Source organism: Lichenostomus cassidix, chromosome 5, assembly GCF_008360975.1.
Source record: "Lichenostomus cassidix isolate B80296 chromosome 5, HeHo_3.0, whole genome shotgun sequence".
Lineage (NCBI taxonomy): Eukaryota > Metazoa > Chordata > Aves > Passeriformes > Meliphagidae > Lichenostomus > Lichenostomus cassidix.
Window position 1 is genome coordinate 60,118,302 of NC_139486.1, and position 22,268 is coordinate 60,140,569.

General features: G+C 48.2%; 4 protein-coding genes across 4 annotated transcripts; 2 read left to right on the forward strand and 2 right to left on the reverse strand.

Moving 5' to 3' along the window:
- Nucleotides 1-2,124: 2,124 nt before the first annotated feature.
- LOC146436902 (mas-related G-protein coupled receptor member H-like) lies at nt 2,125-3,117 on the reverse strand. Its single transcript, XM_085063962.1, has one exon. The coding sequence runs from the start codon at nt 3,115-3,117 to the stop codon at nt 2,125-2,127; it is 993 nt and encodes a 330-aa protein (XP_084920088.1).
- A 4,051-nt stretch (nt 3,118-7,168) lies between these two features.
- On the reverse strand, nt 7,169-12,560 carry LOC146436903 (proto-oncogene Mas-like). Its single transcript, XM_085063294.1, has 2 exons — nt 11,901-12,560; nt 7,169-9,270 (listed from the first exon to the last, which is right to left on the reverse strand). The coding sequence occupies exon 2, from the start codon at nt 9,251-9,253 to the stop codon at nt 8,306-8,308; it is 948 nt and encodes a 315-aa protein (XP_084919420.1). The 5' UTR covers nt 9,254-9,270; nt 11,901-12,560; the 3' UTR covers nt 7,169-8,305.
- Nucleotides 12,561-15,745: 3,185 nt separating this feature from the next.
- Nucleotides 15,746-17,441, forward strand: LOC146436904 (olfactory receptor 4S2-like). The gene has a single exon (XM_085063295.1). The coding sequence runs from the start codon at nt 15,848-15,850 to the stop codon at nt 16,781-16,783; it is 936 nt and encodes a 311-aa protein (XP_084919421.1). The 5' UTR covers nt 15,746-15,847; the 3' UTR covers nt 16,784-17,441.
- A 2,286-nt stretch (nt 17,442-19,727) lies between these two features.
- On the forward strand, nt 19,728-21,329 carry LOC146436905 (olfactory receptor 4E2-like). Its single transcript, XM_085063296.1, has one exon. It carries the CDS (start codon nt 19,817-19,819, stop codon nt 20,744-20,746), a length of 930 nt encoding a protein of 309 aa, XP_084919422.1. The 5' UTR covers nt 19,728-19,816; the 3' UTR covers nt 20,747-21,329.
- Nucleotides 21,330-22,268: the final 939 nt, after the last annotated feature.

Sequence of the window (22,268 nt, forward strand, 5' to 3'; positions counted from 1 at the left end):
GCAGCCCATGGAGTCCACAGGAGTGCAGAAATCCACCCACAGCCCATGCCAGAGGAGCAGGTGGATGCCTGGAGAGGGCAGTGATCCAGTTTGGAGTCTCAAAAGAGTTAAAGCTACAGAGGCCTTTTCAAGGAAGAGAAAGGCCTTGCTCCTGGCATGGAATCAGCCTGGCCTCAGCTCAGCAGAGTCTGCACAGCACTCTATGGACAAAAAGACTCATGTTGCAGCAGAATTTGGGCAGGATGTTGCTCATGAGATTGGACCCACGCCAAAGAAGTTCCCAGAGGACTGTCTCTTGTGGGAGGGACCCCTGGCTAAGTAGAGAACCCCTCTCCCTGATGGACTGACCAGAGAACAAACCCCTCTCAACCTGCCCCCTGTCTGTGTTGTGGGTTTGGAAAGAGGGAAAGGGAGGTGAGCAGAGAGACTGCTTCTTAAGAGGGAGGGGGTGAGAGCAGAAAAACTGTCTGATAAGAAAGAGAGATAAGTATAGATAAAGAGTATTTGTAGTAGAAAAATTGTGGTGATGAATAGATTATGGACCTGCTCTGTGGACTGAAAAAAATACTCCCCCACTCCCTGCCCCCCTACCCAGGTCTGGTGGTTATAAAAGAGGAAAGGGGGTGAATACTAATGATTCTTTAGAGGGAGGCGGGGGGAGTGAACAAAAACTGTATGAAAAGTTTATTTTTGCCTTGCATTTATCCTCCAACTCTATTAGGTAATTAAATCACTGTTTGTAACTTTAAGCTTGGAGCCTGCTTGCCCTTTTTCTTTTTCTGTGCATCCTCCTGCCAACCAGTGTCCTATCTCATTTGACTCATGAGATTGGTGTGTATTTTTTATAGTTTTCTTTTTGTAGCAAGAGAGAGTCGAGGTGCCTGGCGTTTAGTCAGGGCTAAACCTTGACACTCTCCAAAGCATGACTCACCACCCAAGGCTTTCACTCTCACTTCCCTTTCCAGAAGCAGTGGCACGTTGCTTTCCCCTGGATTTAAGGCAGTGGGAAAAGGAGGGACAACTTCCCCTGAGTATGAGATGTGTCTGCTGCCCAGGTCTCTCCCAGGAATGAGGAGCTCTTGGCACTGTCTACATCATCCCAAGCATTGCAGGAATGTGCCTTAGGAAGAGCTCTGGTATGACAGAGGTACCTGCCCTCCTCAGACAAGACAGAGGCTTTAGAGTGGGAAAAACTAAGGAAACGAGCAATTTTTGGACACTGTTCACCAGGGATGAGCTCTGCAGTGAATGGATGTTGTTTATTCAACAAATTTTGGGGTCAGAGTTACCATGTTGGAAACAAACAAAACAAATAAATCCAGATCTAATTATGGGGTAGTAACAATGTGAAAAAGATTAGCACAACCTGGATTTTGGCTCAAGCTGCTGTGCAGAGTTGCTGTTCAGCTCCTCCTGAGAATGGCCAGGTTCAGGATGGAGGTGCTGAAGGGCTTCCTTGGACATTGATGCTGAGAAACCAGAGGATGGCCCCATTCTGCAGAACAGCAGCATAACCCCCTGATTTCTGCACAATAAAATGGTCCAAGCACCTGGCTATGTGAATTTCCTTATTTCAAGCTCTTTTTTGGTCACAGGCACCAGAATTCTGTGGAATTCACCATCATCACTGCACTTTACTCGGAATGATTTATTACGGAATGAAAGAATGTGACAAATTCCCACTTAATGGGCAAGGGAATGTTGCTGTCCCTCCCCCAGCTCGGCAGCCCTACCTGGGGTCAGTTTGGTCTCTTCCCATCAGCTAGGAGTGCAGGGCTGGCTCTGTCAGACAGAAAGGCAAGGATGCTCCTTGAAATCCTTACCTTTCTCCTGCCATCTAGAGGCCCCAGCCCCACAGAGATTTGGGAAATTGCTGCCCTCCCATACAGGATATGTCCCCAGGACTTAACCTGTCACACTCTGCCCAGGCAAGAGATCCCCCAAAACCCCATGAAACTCATCTGCTGAGCCAAAGGAGATGGAGTTTATTCCCTGAGGCAATGAGGGTCATTCATAGGGAATACAGGAACAGGACTGAGCTCAGAGCCATGTGCCCACATGGTCCCATATTTGTGGGTGTCTTTGAGGTGACACATCTCCAGGTGCCTCACGTCCAGCAGTGCCTCACAGAGCTGTCTCCTCCACCACAGCAGTGTCCCCGGGGCCATGGCTGCCCTCCTCACTCCTGGCTTTCTCCTCAAACACCCTCCGCAGGGCGACTTTGACGGAGCGCTGGAAGCGACGCCGCAGCCAGCTCCCCACCAGCACATAAATCACAGGGTTGAGGCTGCTGTTCAGCAATGCCAGCAGAAAGTAGATGTTTCCAGGGACTAAAGCATCAGAATAAGGAAGATGGAGGAGAACCTCCACACAGAAAGGGATGCCACAGGCGAAGAAGAGCAGGATGTTGAGCAGGATGGTGACAAAGAGCCTCCCTGGGTGTCTCCTCCGGGAGCCACAGCAGAGCTTGAGGAACAGGAGCAGGTTGGAAACCAACATCATGAGGGAAAAAGCCACGGAAATGGTGAGGGCTACACCTGCAAGGATGGTCGCAGAGTAATCAATAAAGGTGTAGGTGAAATAGAAGGAGGACACCAAAACCCCAATGAGAACCCAGAGGGACCCACTGACGATACCCGAGAGGTGCCGGGGGCGGTGGCAGCGATACCAGATGGGGCAGAGGATTGAGACACAGCGCTCCACGCTGAGGGCTGTCAGCAGCCCCAGGCCACTCAGGTCAAACAGGTAGCATGGGAGCCCAAGGGCACTCAAAAAATTCCTATAGTGACCAATAAAACGAAACAAAGACGTGCAAAATATTGCTAAGGTCAGAAAACCCAGTATAAGCAGGGAGAACAGGAGGAGCAGGCAGAAGTCAGCTACAGCCAGATTTAGGATGTAGACAGTGAAAGGGTTCTGCTTCATGTGGAAGCCCAGGAACCACACAACCATCCCATTCCCCACCAGCCCACAGAGGGAAATCCCCAGACCGACCCCAGAAATGGCAATCCTTGTATATGGAATGCCCAAGCATTCACGCATAATAAATTCCTCCCAGTCCAGATATCCATAAATTGTATCATTAAAAGTGAAGTTTGTTGTGCTGGTCTCCTCCATGGTGAATGATCCTGTTCCCAGTGGCAGCCTTCTCCTTCTTCCACCACCTTCTAGGGAGAGATGGGGAACCAGAGGGAAATAAGGGCCATCAGCATTCCCAGCACTTCCCATCTGCTCACACAGCCCCACAGCAGCCCCAGGAATAACCCCCCACCCCTGCAGTGCCCAGGACAAACTCCCACCCCGTCTAGTCCCATCCCTAGAAAGGAGGCATCACCCACTACTCCATCCCTGGACTCCTACCTCCAAGTAGGAACAGCTCTGTCACAGGAGCCCCAGGGGAAAAGGATCTGGTGGTGGCTGCTGGGACCACAGGCTCTGCTTCAGCCTCATCCCTTGTGCCTGGTGTGCAGCCCTTAGCCCAGAGATCACATCCCATGGTCAGAGCCTCCCCTCACAATCTCACCACATCAGTGACAGCTTCCCCTCACATGTCCCAGGGACAGAGATCTTGTCAGGAGGAGGTGGCCATGTCACCCCATTCCTCTCTTCCTGCCATTCTCTGCTGTTGTCCCACCATGTGAGGGGCTTCTGGCTTTCCCTGTGTGGTGGTGGATGGTGGGTATCCATCAACATAGGAGGGGACATATAACATTCCCAGGATGGCAGAGAGGTGAGAGAGATGAGCCAGAGACCTCCAAGAGTGAGAAATCCCTGATGTGCAGACCTGCAACAGCACAAGTTGCTCAGTGCCTCTAGTGACATGTATCTGGCGCTCAAAGACTTCTCCCAACTTCCTTCTGGGACACACTTCCAGGAGTTGCACCTTTCTCCATTTCCCTCTCAGGGATGGACCTTGAACTTGTGTTCTCTCCTTGTTTCAAGTCTTCCTCTAGCTCCAAATCCTGCAGCTCCAGGCTGGACACCCTGGAGAGACCATGGACCTTGTGCATCAACAAGGGTATCTTTGGAGCACATCAGTCTGGGGGATGACAAGCACAGGATACAGCTTCAGAGGAGATGGAAAATGCATGAAAGAAGGGCAGAAAACAAGCAACAAAATGCCAGTCCCTGTGCTGTGAAAGGCTGAGATTGTGTGGCAGGAACCACTTGGAGATAAGAGTACACTGGCAGCACCATGTACCCCACAAACCCAATCTCAGAGGAGACACATGCTCAGCAGGGGAAATTGGGCTGCTGATTGTGGTTAGATGGGATGTGATGAGAGGCTGTGGGCAAAGCTCTCATGCACTCCTGTGTCTGGGCACTGGTGATTTCCCACAGCAAGTGGACACAAGGCCAGTGCTTGTCCTCATGGCTGCTGCTCAGGGGCTCTGTTGGCACCCAAGGGGCAGGGACTGGGTTCACAATGAGGTCTGGAATTTCTGAGGGGTTCACAAAACCCTGTAGAAGCTGAAAGGACCATAGTGGAGCAGGCTTTCCATGGACAGGCTCTTCCCTCACCAGAGGAGTATTTTGCCTCAAGGTTCACAGCATCTGAAGGGACATAACACTATCTGTGCTGTACTCTCCTTCTTCATTGGTTTAGACCCAGAAAATGGTGTTTAAAATTATAGAATTTGAGTGTCTGAAGTAATAGGATCATAGCAGATCAGCAGCTCCTCATGAAGAACTGGGGGGAGGAGAGGAAGGGGGTGACGTGGCCACCTCCTCCTGACAAGATCTCTGTCCCTGGGACATGTGAGGGGCAGCTGTCACTGATGTGGTGAGATTGTGAGGGGAGGCTCTGACCATGGGATGTGATCTCTGGGCTAAGGGCTGCACACCAGGCATGAGGGATGAGGCTGAAGCAGAGCCAGTGGTCCCAGCAGCCATCCCCAAATCCTTTCCCCTGGGGCTCCTGTGACAGAGCTGTTCCTACAGGAGATAAGAGTCCAGGGATGGACTGGTGGCAGATGACGCCTGTCCTTGTCCTGGGCACTGCAGGGATGGGGGTTCTTGCTGGGGCTGGTGTGGGGCTGTGTGAGCAGATGGGAAGTGCTGGGAATGCTGATGGCCCTTATTTCCCTCTGGTTCCTCATCTCTCCCTAGGAAGTGGTGGGAAAAGGAGAAGACAACCACTGGGAACAGGATCATTCACCATGGAGGAGACCAGCACAACAAACCTCACCCTGAATGGATCTGTGGACTTGGAGGAATAACTCCCATATCAATGCTCGAGCTTTCCCTACACACTGATTGCTTTAGAAGGGGTCTGTCTGGGGATTTCCCTCTGTGGGCTGGTGGGGAATGGGATGGTTGTGTGGTTCCTGGGCTTCCACATGAAGCAGAACCCTTTCACTGTCTACATCCTAAATCTGGCTGTAGCTGACTTCTCCCTGCTCCTCCTGTTCTCCCTGCTTATACTGGGTTTTCTGACCTTAGCAGCATTTTGCACATCCTTGATTCATCTTGCTCCTCTCTACATAGATTTTGTATTTGCAGTGGAACTCCTGTGCCACCTGTTTGACCTGAGCAGCCTGGGGCTGCTGACAGCCCTCAGCCTGGAGCGCTGTGTCTCCATCCTCTGCCCCATCTGGTACCAAAGCCACCGCCCCCAGCACCTCTCGGGTGTCATCAGTGGGTCCCTCTGGGTTCTCACTGGGGTTTTGGTGTCCTCCCTCTACCTCACCTTTACTGAAGACTCAGGGACAGTCCTTGCAGGTGTATCCCTTGTGATTTCCCTGATTCTGTCTGTAGTGATGTTGGTTTCCAACCTGTTCCTGTTTCTCAAGCTCTGCTGTGGCTCCCAGAGGTGGCAGCCAGGGAAGCCCTGTGTCACCATCCTGCTCAACGTCCTGCTCTTCTTTGCCTTCAGCATCCCTTTCTGCTTGGAGGTTCTCCTCAACCTTTCTGATTCTGGCGAGTTATTCCTAGAAAACTCCTCCTTGCTGCTGGCCTTGCTGAACAGCAGCCTCAACCCTGTGATTTATGTGCTGGTGGGGAGCTGCCAGCAGCACTGTCTGTGCTCCATCAAACTCGCTCTGCAGACAGTCTTTGAGGAGGAAAGCAGGAGTGAGGAGGGGAGCCACAGCCCTGGGGACACTGCTGGGGTGGAGGTGACAGCTCTGTGAGGCACTGCTGGACATGTGGCACCTGGAGATGTGTCAGAGACAGCCAGAATATGGGGACATGAGGCCACACGGCTCTGAGCCAGAGCAGCCTGCCTCAGCCCTGTTCTCTGGCTGTGCTCCCCATGGAATGACCTTCATTGCCCCATCCCTAGGTAATAAACTCTGTGCATGAAGCAAAGACTGCAAAAATGGGCAGAGCAGTGGGTGCTGCGTTGGTGATGGTGGAATTTGGGGTGTAAGGAATTCGAGACAGGGTAAAATTACAATTTAGGGGGAGAGAGAAAGAGAAAAATGGGAGAGAGAGAGACAGAGGGGAAGGGAAGGGAAGGGAAGGGAAGAGGGAAGGGAAGAGGGAAGGGAAGAGGGAAGGGAAGAGGGAAGGGAAGGGAAGAGGGAAGGAAGGGAAGGGAAGGGAAGGAAGGGAAGGAAGGGAAGGGAAGGAAGGAAGGAAGGGAAGGGAAGGAAGGAAGGGAAGGGAAGGGAAGGAAGGGAAGGGAAGGGAAGGGAAGGAAGGGAAGGAAGGAAGGGAAGGGAAGGAAGGGAAGGAAGGAAGGGAAGGGAAGGGAAGGAAGGGAAGGAAGGAAGGGAAGGGAAGGGAAGGGAAGGGAGGGGAGGGGAGGGGAGGGGAAGGGAGGGGAGGGGAGGGGAAGGGAAGGGAAGGGAAGGGAAGGGAAGGGAAGGGAAGGGAAGGGAAGGGAAGGGAAGGGAAGGGAAGGGAAGGGTATCCCCAGAGTGCTAAATCCCCACGAAAGGTTGAATCAGTCCCACAGTGGCTGGTCCTGCTTCCTCTGGAATAATTGGAGGAAGTGTTTTTCACCTAAGCACACAAAACACCTGGAATTAGCCCTTATAAAACAAACTTAGCTTTTCTGTCCTTTTTCAGTTGACACTGACTGGAAAGCTCTTCCTGTGCCTTAAATAAAAAAATATTTATCTGAGTTTATATTCTGTATGTTTTTATCACCTGATAAATCAAATAACAACAACAACGACAACTTTAAATACAATTTTCATCCCTTTGGGAAAAAAAAGCAACTTCTGGTCTTTTTAACAGTAACAGAAATGTTTCATTTGTCCCAATGATAAAATCATTTGAGATATCAAAAAGATAACAGTTTGAACATGAATCTGTGAGTTTTTTCAAAGCAAATTACCCATATTGCCTTTTCCCAAAAATTTTGGTTAAAAGAATAAACGTTAGGTAGTCTGATAGCACACATAATCCCATTTTGCCCCTCAAAGGATTTGGTCTAGAGAATAATTGTTGCAAATCATGGAATTTATTTACCTTGTTCTGTTTCCTGTATTTTTCCTACTATCCTTCAATTTATTTCTATTGGTAAAGGAGATTTAAAAGCCATAGATTCTGATCCACCCTTTCCAATGAGAAATAATAACTCAATGCATGCTGTAGTTAAATGCAGAGACTGTGACCAGGGCTGGAAGAAATTAAAATAACATGCAACAATATAATAACACAAAATAGTAATCTCCAGTCATGTATTTCATTGAAATAGAAGAAAAGGGAGGATGAAACTCAGTGAATAAATTTTTTAAGCAAGTTGGAAGGAGTTGGAGCCCTTTTCTGCTCTGTGGTGTAAAAACATCCCTCATTCAGAGAAGAAATGAACTTGTAAGATGTGAATCCTTTTAGTCCCTGATATGCTCTTATTAGGAAGCACAGAATGGCTCTGTGAGCCACAAAAGGCTGTGTGTGTGCTCAGACATGGGAATTCTAAATTAGCTGGGGTAGATGGACTCTTCCTCCACTAATTTTATATCTGCTTTCAACAAGAGGAGGGCTGGCTCTCATCTCATCTTCAGAGATCTGGGTGAAAAGCAACACTGAGAATTTATGAATTACAAGGATTTACTGAGTGAGATGTAAATCCTGAGCAGGATTCCTTCCATGAAATTCAAACACCAAGACATTCCACCTTATCAAATTAATATTACTTAAGTCACTGGAAAGATACAGGCACTTTTAATGTGGCCCAAATACAGGTCAGGAATATGCTGTGGTCCAAGTGCTTATGTGCTTTCACCCACCACAGATGGGACTTAAAATAATGGCTTAAAATATATACAAAGTGGGTAACTGAGGGCCAGGTGAGATGAACCTTCCCCAGTACCTCCGAGTTCTTCAGTTCTGCCAAGGAATTCCCGACAGGATTTTAGGAGGACATGGTTATTGTGTCTCGGGTTTCCCGCTCATCCCCTGAGTCTTGGAAGGCCCTCTGGAATGCCAGTCTGAGCGTGAGCCTGAATTTCCGATCCCTGTAGCTCCCCACCAGGAAGTAAATGATGGGGTTGAGGGTGCTGTTGACGCAGGACAGCACGAAGCCGATCTCCGGGGAATACAGAAACTTGTGGCCCAGGAAGTCCAGGAGGATGAGGATGCTGAGGGGCACAGCAAAAATGAGGAAGAGGAGGATGGTGAGCATGATGACGGTGAAGAGCCGGCCCGTTTGGAAGGGCTGGGAGCTGCACTTGACCCGCAGGAAGAGGGTGAGGCTGAAGAGCACCATGAGGGGCGCGCAGACGAGGAAGTCCAAGGCCCCGATGGAGATGAGCAGGCGCTGGCAGACCCTGGGAGAGGGGCGAACGGTACACAAAACATATCCCAGAGTGTTCAGGAGCAGCGACAGGGCCCAGAGCAGGCCGGACACCACGGCAGACAGGTGCTTTGGGCGGTGTGTCCGGCACCAGATGGGGGAGAGCACGGACAGGCAGCGCTCAATGCTGATGGCCGTCAGCAGGTACAGGCCCGTGCCGTACATGAAGAGATCCAGGAAGAGGAATATCCCAAACTGCACCCCCACGTTGAACTGCATCAGGTACTGCACGGTCTCCACGGCGATGCACAGCAGGTACCCGAAGTCGGCGGCCGCCAGGTTCAGGATGTAGACGGTGAAGTGGTTCCTGCGGATGCGGAAGCCCAGGTACCACAGGACCAGGCCGTTCCCCACCATCCCACAGGTAGCACTCAGCAGGCAGAAGCTCTCCATGAACTTGAGGACGGCATAGGATGGCTCCGGCTGTCCCGCAGTCCCGCTCTGGTTGGTCCCCAGAGCCTGGATGGCTGTGGTTGAAAGGAGGATTGGTGTGGTTGAGGGTCTCATAATGGGTGAGTCCAGACCTGGGAGAAGAGAGGGGAGACGTGCTAACTCCAGGGTGACTTCCCATCACGGTGACCTGGAGGGGTTCCTGGGTTTGTTCTAAGGCTTTGTAGCCAGAACTTGATTTCATGGAATCCCAAAATGATTTGGTTTGGAAGGGACCAAGACCCTGGAGTGACAGGACAAGGGGAAATGGCTTCCCACTGACAGAGTGTGGGTTTAGATGGCATATTGGGAATAAATCCTTCCCTGTGAGGGTGGTGAGGCTCTGGCACATGCTGCCTAGAGAATCTGTGGCTGCCCCACCCCGGAGGTGTCCAAAGCCAGGTTGGAGCAACCTGGTCTAGAGGAAGGTGTCCCTGTCCATGGCAGGGGGTCAGAACTGGATGATCTTTAATATCTCTTCCAACCCAAACCACTTTGTGATTCTATGAGAACAACTGGTAGTTTTTTATATTGATGACTGATTTCTATTTTAATAAAGTTCCATTTGATGTGGTTCTCCTGGGTCCCACGTACCGTGACAATAAACATTTTGGTCTGGCAGAGCCCTCCGCTTCTCCCTCAGAAACTGCAAGAACCACATGTGCGAAACCACAAAACATCTCCTCCTCACAGGATATGGGAGTTGTGGCTCTGATAGCTTATTCACCCCATTCCCTGAGTTAGGTCACTGTTTCCTTCCCCATGGTACTGAGATCTGACTGAGAATCTTGCGCGTGGAAAAAAAGGCTTTTAACACCTTTGTTTGGGTCTGATGAGAACAAATAACAGTGGTTCTTCTGCTGTCTCCCAACTAGGTGTTAATTTGGAAACACAAGGCAGAGAGGCACCATGAAGAATGGGTTAAAAAGAGGAGAGGAACAAAAAATGGGGTTTTCTGGGAAGACGTGAATCACTGAACCATGTAGCCAGCATGAATCCTCTGTTCTCTCTTTGTGGTGCAGCAGCACACATGGAGACAGACTTCCAAACCCACCCAGAATGTGACAGACTTGAATCACTGCTGTTCCATCCCAGCACCCCAGGCACACTGACCCCATGGATAGAGGGAGGAGAAGTGTGTGGTGCAGTGAATTTCAGGGCCAGGTTGGACAGGGTTTGGAGCAACCTGGGCTGGTGCAAGGTGTCCCTGCCCATGGCATGGGCTGGCACTGGATGGGCTTTAAGGTCCCTTCCAACCCAAATTATCTGAGGACTCTATGATTTCCTTTAGGGCTGATTGACACCAGGAAACTTCTGGCTCTGCAGAGCTGGATGATCCCATCCTCAGCTCTTATGTACCTTGAGCAGTTCTAACATGAAGATTCTGGAGATCAGCCCTGTGGCTGTTTCTCCCTCACAACCTGCTACAGGGCTACAAATGATCACATTTTTGCAGAAATTAAAACAACCTCAAGTTCTGAGTAGCTTCTCTGCTGCAAGAAGAGAGGAAGGCCCAGTGGTTAAGTGGTTTCCTAGCCTCTGTGCAACCAAATTTCCAGCCTATTTGAAGAGGTTGTGAACATCTGAGTGTTGCTTAAGCTCTGTCTTAGCTCACTGCACCCTCCACAGGTGCATCTCTCTCCACTCAGGATTCAGGGAATGACAAGTGATTATTTCCCAATGTTAAATGCCATGACTTTGTGCCATTGGTCATATCACAAAATCATGGAATGGCTTGGGCTGGGAGGAAACTTAAAGCTCATCCAGTTCCAGTCCCCTGCCATAGGTAGAGACACCTTGCACAGACCAGGTTGCTCCCAGCCCTGTCCAACCTGGTCTGGGACACTTCCATGGATGGGGCAGCCACAGCTTCTCTGGGAAACCTGTGCCTCACCTCCCTCACAGGGAAGAATTTCCCAATGTCTAATTCAAATCCATCATCTTCCAATTTAAAATAATTCCTCCTTGTCCTGTCACTCCAGGCCCTTGTCCAAAGCTCCTCTCCAGCTCTCTTGGAGCACCTTTAGGCATTGAAGGTGCTGTATGTGCATAAAGACTGTCAGGAACAGAAATGGCTGCAGTGGATAAACGACAAAACACCAATAAATTTGCCTCCTGCTTTAACAGAAGTGAAGAAATCCTTCTCTGACTTCTGCAGTGGAGAACACTGCAGAAGTCACTAACCATTCTCATTTATTTATTATATTTCCTTGGAAAGACTGAATTCCTGTCTCCAAGACACATTCAAGATGTGAATCTACTTCCTTCACATACCTAAGACGTGAAAGCTCTCCTCAAACAGCACCAGCCTGAGCCTAGGTGGTCTTTATCTCCCTTGAGATTAAACATCCTCCCTGTGGTTTGCCTGCAAATGTTGCCTGTAGTTCCTGAAGCAGAACAACCCTGACCCCACAAAGATATCTCAGACTACAGACAGAAAGTTATGCTGTTGTAACACCAGGTCTCTGAAAAATGACATTTTGTATTACAGAGGTGCATTTAGAGCAGTTCAAGAGCACTTGTTCATGGAAAAGACCCCCTGGAATGAAGCTTTCCATTTACTGAAAATGATCATGATTGATTCCTGACCTACAGCAAATTTCTATCCAACAGAAGTAAATATTTGAACGTTTTTCCTCCCTTGTATTAGTTTCTGCTCCCTTCCCCAAAGCTTGACAAAAACCATCAGAATGCAACGGCACAGACCCATCTCTGAATTTCTCACCTTTTTGTGGGTTCCTGGGAATTTCAGCACCTGCACCCGGAAATGTTGTCCCCTGGATTGTGTGACATAGGCTGCAGCCTGAGTCCCTGTGTCATTCTGCAGCGCTGGGCTGGGCAGCCACTATTTAAAAAGCCATGGTGTTTTCAGCGTGACCAGCCAGGCAGCCAATCACTCATGGGGGGAAACACCTCCTCTGTGTGTGTATGATCACCCAGATTTGAACCACTTCCCCCTCCCCTCTTTGCAATGTCATGGAAACATTTTTTTACTACTTCTCCCTTCCTCAGCCACTCTTGCAAGAACTATCCATACAAGCCTTGCACTGGTGTTGTGTCCTACTCGAGGCCCTGAGATGCTCTGGATTCACAGCCCCTGAAGGTGATGTTTTACTGCAGCTCAGGAATTGCCAGTCCTCTTCCAGAAGATCTTTGCTGGTCATTTTAGATCCTCCCTCAGCACTTCTCACTCCCTGCTGCCCCTGCCCAGCTGTCACACACACGTCACCACAGTGTTGTCTTCTGACCCACAGCCTCTCCCAACACATTTCAGCACCTTATGGAGTCTCTACTGCTTCATCCAACCTTGCACCCAAACTTCCCACCTCAGCAGTTCCAGCTGCTTGTGCTGCCCTCAGTACATAACTCTGAAGTCAGGAGCTCTTTCAGTGCACCTCCACACCCCACAGGCTTTCAGCACAGTCCTTCAACACCTGAGGTACTTCTGATTTCACAAAATCCCTCCAAGCCTCATGCCTTTCACTTCCAGTTTCACAACTTCCCCCTGAACAGAGCCTCAAACTCAGGGCTCTTCCCCACCTTGTGTCTCCTAAACAGAAGCCACCACCCACCCACAACATCCTACTCCTCTCTATGCACACTCCATGGCCACGAGCCAGCCAGATCCACCTGCCAAAGGGAATGGAAACAGAGGAAACACCTTTCTCCTTTCCTGGCATCCTCACAGGGAACTATTTTGCAACAGGGGAAACACCAGCATTAATCACCCCTTGTCAGTGCTCTGGGCCAGGGAAGCAAAGGGACAGGAGTGTGACACCACCCAGATTGCTGCCATGTGTGTCAGTGGGCACAGGAATGAGCAGCTCAGGCCCAAATTTGCTTAGCAGATCAGAAACACATTTGTTCATCTTCAGCTTCCGTTGTCATTTGTCCTTCCTCTTCCTTTCCCAAAGATTGTAAGACCGTTTTTACTTTCTTACTCAATCTTATTTCCTACAGTGGTTACTGGCAACCTTTACTAATCTGGCCAGGACTCCAGGCTATGGTGTAAAATGATATTTAAATTAAAAGAGTGTTTTCACCCAGAGCATTATTTAATCTCCCCATTAATTTGAGGGTTTCCATTTTCTCTGCATGGATTGCTGGCATTTCATGTTGGGAGACATTCAAAATGCCTCCATAGTTATGGGGCCATTCTGAATTTCAATAAATGTCAGCCAAACAAAGGTATTGGGTAGTGGATGAAACTATTTATTGATGCCCATAAATCACAAGTTGAAAATACACAGCAAACTTTAGAGAAGTGATGAGTTGAAGTGATGCACAAATTCATCAAATTTTGGGATAGTTTGGGTTAGAAAGACCATAAAGCTCATCCAGTTCCACCCTCAGCCATGGGCAGGGACACCTTCCATTATCCCAGGTTGCTCCACCCTGGCCTCGGACACTTCCAAGGGTGGGGCAGCCACAGCTTCCCTGGGCAACCTGTGCCAGGGCCTCACAACCTTGCAGGGAAAGATTTATTCTCAATATCCCACCTAAACCCACCTTCTGTCATTTAAAGCCATTTCCCCCTAATTGATCAGGTGAATAGATCCATTTCTTTCCAGAGGAAAGCCTGGAGTGGTAAAGGCTCAATTGACTTCCAAGATGTACAAGAGCTGACTTCCTCCTCTCTCTCAATTTCTTCTCTGGGCTACCAGTGACAAAATTTCATGGAAAAGAGCGACTTGGAGGGTCATCAAGAAGTGACCCAAGCCATTTTCTCTTTTCTACTTACTACTAAAATCTCTCCGATTATTTTTTTTAATGAGGATTTGTGAGGTTTTTTTGAGATACACAACAATTTAAACGTCCTGGTTTATTACTCACAATGCTACAAAGTTGTGGATCTAAGGGGCCTTTACACTTGGAAGAAAGCATAAAATATTAATTAATGGCAGACTCTGGGAATATTAACTGTACTAGGTCAAATCACATGCTTGTCCAATTTAATATTCACCTGTTCCACTGGCTGTTATTTCCAAGAATCATGGAATGGTTCAAGTTGGAGAAGGCTCCAAGATCAGTGAGTCCAACCATTCCCTCAAGCACTGCCAAGCCCTCCACTGAACCATGTCCCCAAGTGCCACATCCACACGTTTTCAATCCCTCCAGGTTGATGATGACTCCACCACTGCTCTGGGTAAACTGTGCCAGGGCTGGACAGCCCTGTGAGTGAAGAAATTTCTCCTAAAATCCAATCTAAACTTCCCCTGGCAGGATAGGATTAATTTCTCCTCCTTCCCACCTTCCTTTCATTGAGCATCACACCTCCCTCCTCTACCCCAAGAGCCCTTAAGCTGGGAGATTTCCTTGGAGACAGTGGAAGAGCTCTGTATAAACAAGGAATTAAGCCATGGGGAAGGGAGATTTCCTTGGAGAGGGCTGAGGAGAGTTACTTAAACAGTTTTTTTTCTCTCTGCTTGTTGGGCTGTGTGTGCAACCTTCAGTGCCCACAATCCCTCCAAGCAGCTCTAACATGGGCAGGAAAAGCCAGGATACACTTGGTGATACAGGAAAGCAAGGAATTAAATGAGGTGGGATTAAAAAAGTAAAAGGCAACTCCTAAGCAAGTGTTGGAAGCCTTCCAGAAGCTGTTCTGTGTTCTTGAAAGCCTCTACCAGGAAAGGCAGGTGTTGGGGAGATAAAATCTTACAACCTTTATACAAAAAATTAGATCTCCAAACGCAGAAGAGGTAAGTTTTCCAGGATTTTTTCCCTTTCCTCTTTTCTTTCCTCTTCCTGATTTCCTTTCCTCTTTTTTTTTTTCCTTCTTCTTGAACAAATGTGAAAGTACAAAAAGAAATTTCTCCTGAAGTTATCAATCATCTCTGGCTTTTTTTGTCTGGACTCACGTGCAGAGCTGGATCTGCAGTCCCAAATTAGGTTCTTTAACCCTTTTTTCCATTAACCACCTGAGGTTTTAGGGAAAAACCCTTGCAATAAGGAGATGGTACAATTCCTCATCCTTTTTTTTGAAATTATAAAAGTCCACATTGTATTTATTTCATACTGCAATTGATTGCACTGTATCACGTACCTCTAGTCAGTGACTAAAAAGATGATTTTAGAGGTGAGACCCCCTTTAACCGCCTTTCTTGAGTATCTTTTACCTCCAGCCAGTAAAACAGCAAGCACAGGAAAAGTCACAAACTTTCCCAACTTCCTCTTTAGGCTTCACTTTTTTGAGTTTGAGAGCAATTTTGTTTTTTCTCCATTTCAGCATTTCCTGTGCGTGCTTGATCAGCTTTTTGCCTGCACAGGAGTTTCTGATTTTGCTGTATTTTTAAATCATAAAATAGAAGCTCAGGTCAGATGGATCCAACCCCAGAAGGGTCCTAGTGGGTGGCATCCCTGCCCATGGCACAGAGGTTGGAACTAGATGGTATTGAAGATCCCCTACAACCCAAACCATTCCAGGAGTCTATGGCTGAGTCTCATGTAAGGGAAATTAAATATAAAGAGGGGAAGAGCAACAAAAAACCGGACAAAACCCAAAAGAAACAAAAAATGCACTTGATAAACTTAATTCTAATGCTATATATTTCTTAGTGAGGATGTACTTTTGGTAAAGAATTAATTTTTAAAAAGGAAAAAGGTAATGAATTGTTTTGTCTTTATCTTTCCTCGTTTCCAGACTCTGCACTGCACATTGCCCAGTAAATTAGCATGGAAAACTCCAGCAGCGTGAAGGAATTCATCCTCCTGGGCCTCTCAGAGAACCAAGGAGTGCAGAAAATATATTTTGTGTTGTTCCTGCTTTTCTACATGTTCACAGTGGCAGGAAATCTCCTCATAGTTCTCACTGTGACGAGCAGCCGGAACCTGAACTCCCCCATGTACTTCTTCCTCTGCCACCTCTCCTTTGTAGATATTTGCTACTCCTCTGTCACAACTCCCAAAATGATCTCTGGCTTCCTGGTGGAAAACAACACCATCTCCTTTGCAGGCTGCATAGGGCAGCTCTTTGGGTTTCATTTTTTTGGCTGCACAGAGATTTTCATCCTGACAGCCATGGCCTACGACCGCTACCTGGCCATCTGCCGGCCCCTGCGCTACCCCGCGCTCATGTCCCGCCGCCTCTGCGGCCGCATGGTGGGATGCTCCTGGGCAGGGGCCTTCCTGCATTCCACCCTCCAGACCCTTCCCACCGCCCTGCTCCCTTTCTGTGGCCCCAACAGAGTCGACCACTACTTCTGTGATGTCCACCCCCTGCTCCACCTGGCCTGTGCGGACACGCGTGCCGTGGGCCTGGCCGCGGTGGCCAACGGTGGGGTGATATCCCTGGGCTGCTTCCTCATCCTGGTCATGTCCTACGTGGTCATCCTGGTTTCCCTGAGGGGCCAAGAGGCAGCAGGGTGGCACAAGGCCCTGTCCACATGCGGGTCCCACATCACGGTGGTGATTCTGTTCTTTGGGCCCTGCACGTTTGTTTCTGTCCGCCCATCCGGCGATCTGTCTGAGGACAGGAGCGTGTCTGTGCTCTACACACTCATTGCACCCATGCTCAACCCACTCATCTACACCCTCCGGAACAGGGAGGTGAAGGGAGCCTTGAGAAAACTGTGCAGCAGGAAAGTGGGAAGTGGAAATGGGAAGGTGTAGGGCTGTGGTCACTTTCCCAAAGGATCAGAGAAAATCAAGCATCTTTCACTATAATGTCCCAAGACATTGTGCCTTTCAAAGGACAGCTGGCTGTTGGCTCCTGATGTAATTAGGAAGGCACTAAATGTTCATTTATTGATGGGAAAGACATTGGGAACTCTGGTATTCTCTTTCTATTCCTTGTCAAACAGCACAAGTCCAGACCAGAAGTTCCTCAGGAACTGCAACACCAGTGCTTAAATAAATACTGTTAAAAATATTGAAAATGTTGTCCAGCTAGAGTATCCCACAAGAAAAACCCCTACAAAACCCTGATATTAACTAGTTGGGTGGTTTGCTGATGCAGGAACAGGAGGAGAAACTTTCCCCATTCCTTTTTTCCCCAACACAACAAATCCTTTTTGCCCTGCTCCAAGCCAGGCTGGACAGGGCTTGGAGCAACCTGGTCTAGTGGAAGGTGGCCCATGGCAGGGGTTGGAATGAGATGGTCCTTACAGTCCCTTCCAACCCAAACACTTATTCTGCAATTCCATAATTATGCTATAATCCTATCTACTTCTATCTCTGCCCAACAGAACACTATAAAAAATAAATGTATTTTTAAATGTTTTGGAGGTGAACACCAGTGGGGTTTTTTTGGAGGTCTCACTTCTGAGAGCTTCTGTAGTTTACAGAAGGTGTCACTGGAAACCGTGTCAGGCTTCTCTACACTTTGCCAAGAATTCTTACAAGAATTTCATACTTGAGCTCAAAAATTGCTTCTGTGGTTTGCATTGTGTCAGTAAAAATAACCTGCTGAGCAGGGAAGGCTCACCATAAACCTTTATACAATTTTTAAAGTGATTTCCTGTGTTACTTCTTGTTTTAAATTTGTAAGTCAGCTATCTAAGGCATAACATTTGTGATACTTTTTTTTTGTGCTGTCAAGGTGTAATAGTAAGGGCCAGTTAATAAGAAATAAGACTGCAGATGAGAAATATTAGGACAGAAATCAGAATTTATATCCATTTGTATGAATTCATATAAATGTCATATGTAAGATACATCTTTACGCTGATGTCTCTCTCCAGGGACTACACTAATAACTACCCAGAGAACAATTTTAGCTCCTTGCCCACTGATGATTTCTGACAAAACTCCCTTTGCCTCCGGGATCTCATTACTCCTGATAGTCTTGTGCTTCTGCTGTGTGATTTACTTGAAGTATTTCTGCTACAAAAATAATACAGAAATAATTGCACTAGTAGATGCTGCTGGAGGTTGGGTTTTTTTTTCCAAATGGCAAATGCAGAAGGCTGAGCTGTTCTTTTCAGTGCTCAGAGTTGGCAGAGATACAGAGCTGCTTTCACAACTTCTGAGCAGCAACTTGCAGCTGAGAGGTTCTGTGGAATCCCTTGAAGTTGTTTGGGGAGATCACCAGTGGAGCAACAGCAAGTGAACTCTCTGTGGAAGTGCTCTGGAACTGTCCCTTTGTTTTTCTCAGGCTCCACTGAAATCCTGCCATTGCAAAGCAGCATTGCTGGTGAGTGACTCTTTTGAGGTCTAGTTTAAGATTTAGGGAAAAAACATAAAAAAATCAGTTATGGATTTAGAATCCCAGAATCGTGTGGGTTGGAAGGGACCTTAAAGCTCATCTTGTTCTGAGCCCCCCCTGCTATGGGCAGGGACACCTTCCATAGACCAGATTACTCCAAGCCCCATCCAGCTTGGTCCTGAGCACTTCCAGGGATGTCATGCACTAGTGATCCTTGTGTGCTGCATGGGAATGCTGCAAAGGTGGATTTGTGGGTGTTTGTCAGTAAAGGAGGGTCACCAACAGCTCATTCACTACCCCAGTGTCACTACAGGTGTATTGATGAGGTGTTCCACATGACATCCAGGACCTGGGTGTTATTTCTACCACCCTCCTCAGCTAATAATCAGAGCTTGTCATATGTCAATGACACATTCTGACTAGGATATCATTGTTCCTTCAGGGCAGTATTGACTTCAAATTGAAACTGAGCAGAACAAATACACTGAATATTCAACACACAAGAGGTCAGTGTGTGTGTCTGATAATGGGCTCTGTCTAATGATATGGCCATCTGGATCCTTTGGATCCTAAAGCAGCTTTATTTATTTATTTGGCATCATAGACATCTGCTTTCTTACTTACAACCTCCTGCTTGCTGAGTTATAAACTCCTCAGCAGAAATGAGCAGAGAAGGAATTTCCAGGTAGGACTATAAATGGAAAAGTGCATTCCTCTGCTGGTCGCACTTTAACCTCCACAGGACTGTGAGTGTATTTGTCTACTGAAGAACTTTAAAAATTCCTTTAAAAAATAAAGAAGTAGAAAAACAGTGCAGGGGTTTTGCAGCTTCTACTGTGTTAGCAACTCCAATTTCTGCAGTGAGAAACCTCCCAGACCTGGCTTCTGTGCATGTATTCCCAGTTTAAGAGTGGATGAGCTAACTGGAGAGCCCTTTCCTCAATTTACAGGAGTGCTGCTAGGATTAGGACATGGAACAACTCATGCTTGAGCATGGCAGCCTTCGCTTCCTTCATGGCACCTCAAATTCCCAGCAGATAAAAGAACAGTTCAGCATTGTTATCTTGTTATCTGAAAGCAGGATGTGCTTGAATCACTATCCTGGATGTGGCGCCTGGGGACATGGTTTAGTGCAGGGCTCGGCAGTGCTGGGGGGATGACTGGACTCAGTGGTCTTACAGGGCTTTTCCAATCTTAACAATTCCATGATTCTGTGATTTCTCCCTGACAAAATGGGGGCACACCAACTACAATGCAGGAAAATATTGGTCAGAGTGTGTTTGGGGGTGAAGGTCAATGTGGAGGGGCCAGAGACCTGAATAGGGGCAGAAGAGGGGGGGTGAGTGCAAACTCTGCTTTCTGTCATTTATGACATGACACTGTGTTTTCTGCAGCAGCAAATGTATCCTGCTCACACCATCCATGAGCCTTGGAGCTGTAGCACATTGCCTTCCCTTCCTGGTCAGCCCCACACCTGTGCCATGGGAGCCTGAGCTGCCATGATGGAACGGGGCAACTTCTCCCGGGTGACTGAATTCATCCTCCTGGGGCTTTCCGACACCAGGGAGCTGCAACTCCTCTTCTTCACCCTCTTCCTCCTGGCCTATGTAATGGTCCTGCTGGGGAACCTCCTCATCATCGTGACAGTCAGGACTGACCCCAAGCTCTCCTCGCCCCTGTACTTCCTCCTCTGCAACCTGTCCTTCATCGACATCTGCTACACCTCTGTCACCACTCCCCGGGTGCTGGTGGCCCTGCTCTGGGGGCACAAGGCCATTGCCTTTGAGGGCTGCATGGCCCAGCTGTTTTTCCTGCACTTTGTGGGCTCCTCGGAGATGTTCCTCCTGACGGTCATGGCGTTTGACCGCTACACAGCCATCTGCAGGCCCCTGCACTACACGACCATCATGGCCCGCCAGGCCTGCTGGGCCCTGGTCGCTGCCTGCTGGGCCGGGGGCTTTATCCACTCCATTGTCCAGACTCTGCTCACGCTCCAGCTGCCCTTCTGCGGCCCCAACACCATCCACAGCTACTTCTGTGACGTGCCACCAGTCATCCGCCTGGCCTGCACCGACACCGCCCTCACCCAGTGGCTCATGGCGTCCAACAGTGGCCTCATATCCCTGGGCTGCTTCCTGGTGCTGGTGGCTTCCTACATGCTCATCCTGGCCAAGGTGCGGGCTCGCCTCTCCCAGGGGCACTGGAAGGCACTGTCCACCTGTGCCTCGCACGTGATGGTCGTCACCTTGCTCTTTGTGCCCTGCATCTTCATCTACCTGCGGCCCTCTGGGACGTTGCCCTCCGACAAGTACGTCTGTGTCATCTACACCACCCTCTCCCCTGTGATGAACCCCCTCATCTACACCCTGAGGAGCAAAGAGGTGAAGGAATCCATGTGGGGACTGTGGAAGCGCTGCAGAGCTTTCTGAGACAAGTTGGGTTGGCAGAACCCTCGAGTTCCACCCTGTTGTTGCATTTTACTCTGCTCCTGTACACTAATGGCTCAGTGGCTAAAGCCTACAGACTTCAAATTATGTATAAATACATTTATATACACATATAACTGTTAATATTAAAAATATTAAAAATATTAAAAATATTAAAAATATTAAAAATATTAAAAATCCATGCTGAAACCCCCAGACTTTTCTAAACACTTCCACCCGTGTGAGATCATAATTTTCAAATAAATAAATGAATCCAGGATGAGGCTTGTCTCCCTTTCTGACGTGCTTTTCCTGTGGTGTGACAGCAGATGGCAGAGGCGCATGCATCAAGTATCCCCAAATTCACCCACCGACACTGGAAGGTAGAAACGGTGCAGATGTTGCTTGCAGGGTTTTCCTTAGACATGTAAGAACATTTTGAGTCATAATTCTCTCACAGATGCAAATAATTAAAATCTTACAAGTGACAATATATAGAGGAAGGAGAGGGAGTGGGGAGGGACTTTAGACAAGGGCCTGGAGTGACAAGACAAGGAGGAATGGCTTCACACCGACACAGGGTGGGTTTAGATGGGACACTGGGAATTAATTCTTCCCTGTTATGGTCTGGCACAAGTTGCCCAGAGAAGCTGTGGCTGCCCCATCCTGGGAAGTGCTCCAGGACAGGCTGGAGCAAACTCAGCTAGTGGAAGGTGTCCCTGCCCTTAGGAGGGGGTTGGAATGGGATTGTCTACAAGATACCTTCCAACCCAAACCACTTCTTGATTCTACGAGGAAGTAACCCAATCCAGCATTCTCCCTGGGGAGTTTAGGGAAGAAGACTGAGGAAAAGGCAATAGGATTTTGATCTGTGATGTGGTTTTCATAACCAACATTTCTGCCTGACAGTAATTAAGTTTCTGAGCTTCTTCAACCAGTTTTATCCTCTATGAGGGCAGCATCACCAAATCCATCAGGGATAGAAGTTCAGTGGCTGCCATCAGAACAGCATTAAGAACAACATTAAGTTTTCTTAATGATTTAGGATTGGATTCATCCCACCTAATCAATTGTAATCATTAATGTTGGAAAAGCCCTCTAAGATTATCAAGTCAAATCATTCCGTAGCACTGCCAAGACCTCTACTAACCCACGTCCCCAAGTGCCACATTCCCATGGCTGTTAAATCTCTTCAGGGTTAGTGACTCCACCACTGCCCTGGGCAGCCTGTTCCAGGGCTGGACAACCCTTTCCATGAAGGAATTATTCCCAATATCCAATCTAAATTGATGCACAGAAAGTGGGAGGCTTTCCACTTTCCCTGTCTCCACACTGTATTAAATTAGCCCTCACTCCCACACTAGTAGGAAGAGGAGGATCAGAAGCATCAGTGAGTCATTGATCCTTCTGGTTAAGAAAAATTTCCAAATCTCTCTCATCTTTGTGCGAATGAAGTTTCTTTTCAATGGTGAATTTCTACTCAGGATCATCATAGAATGGCTTGGGTTGAAAGGGAGATTTTTTT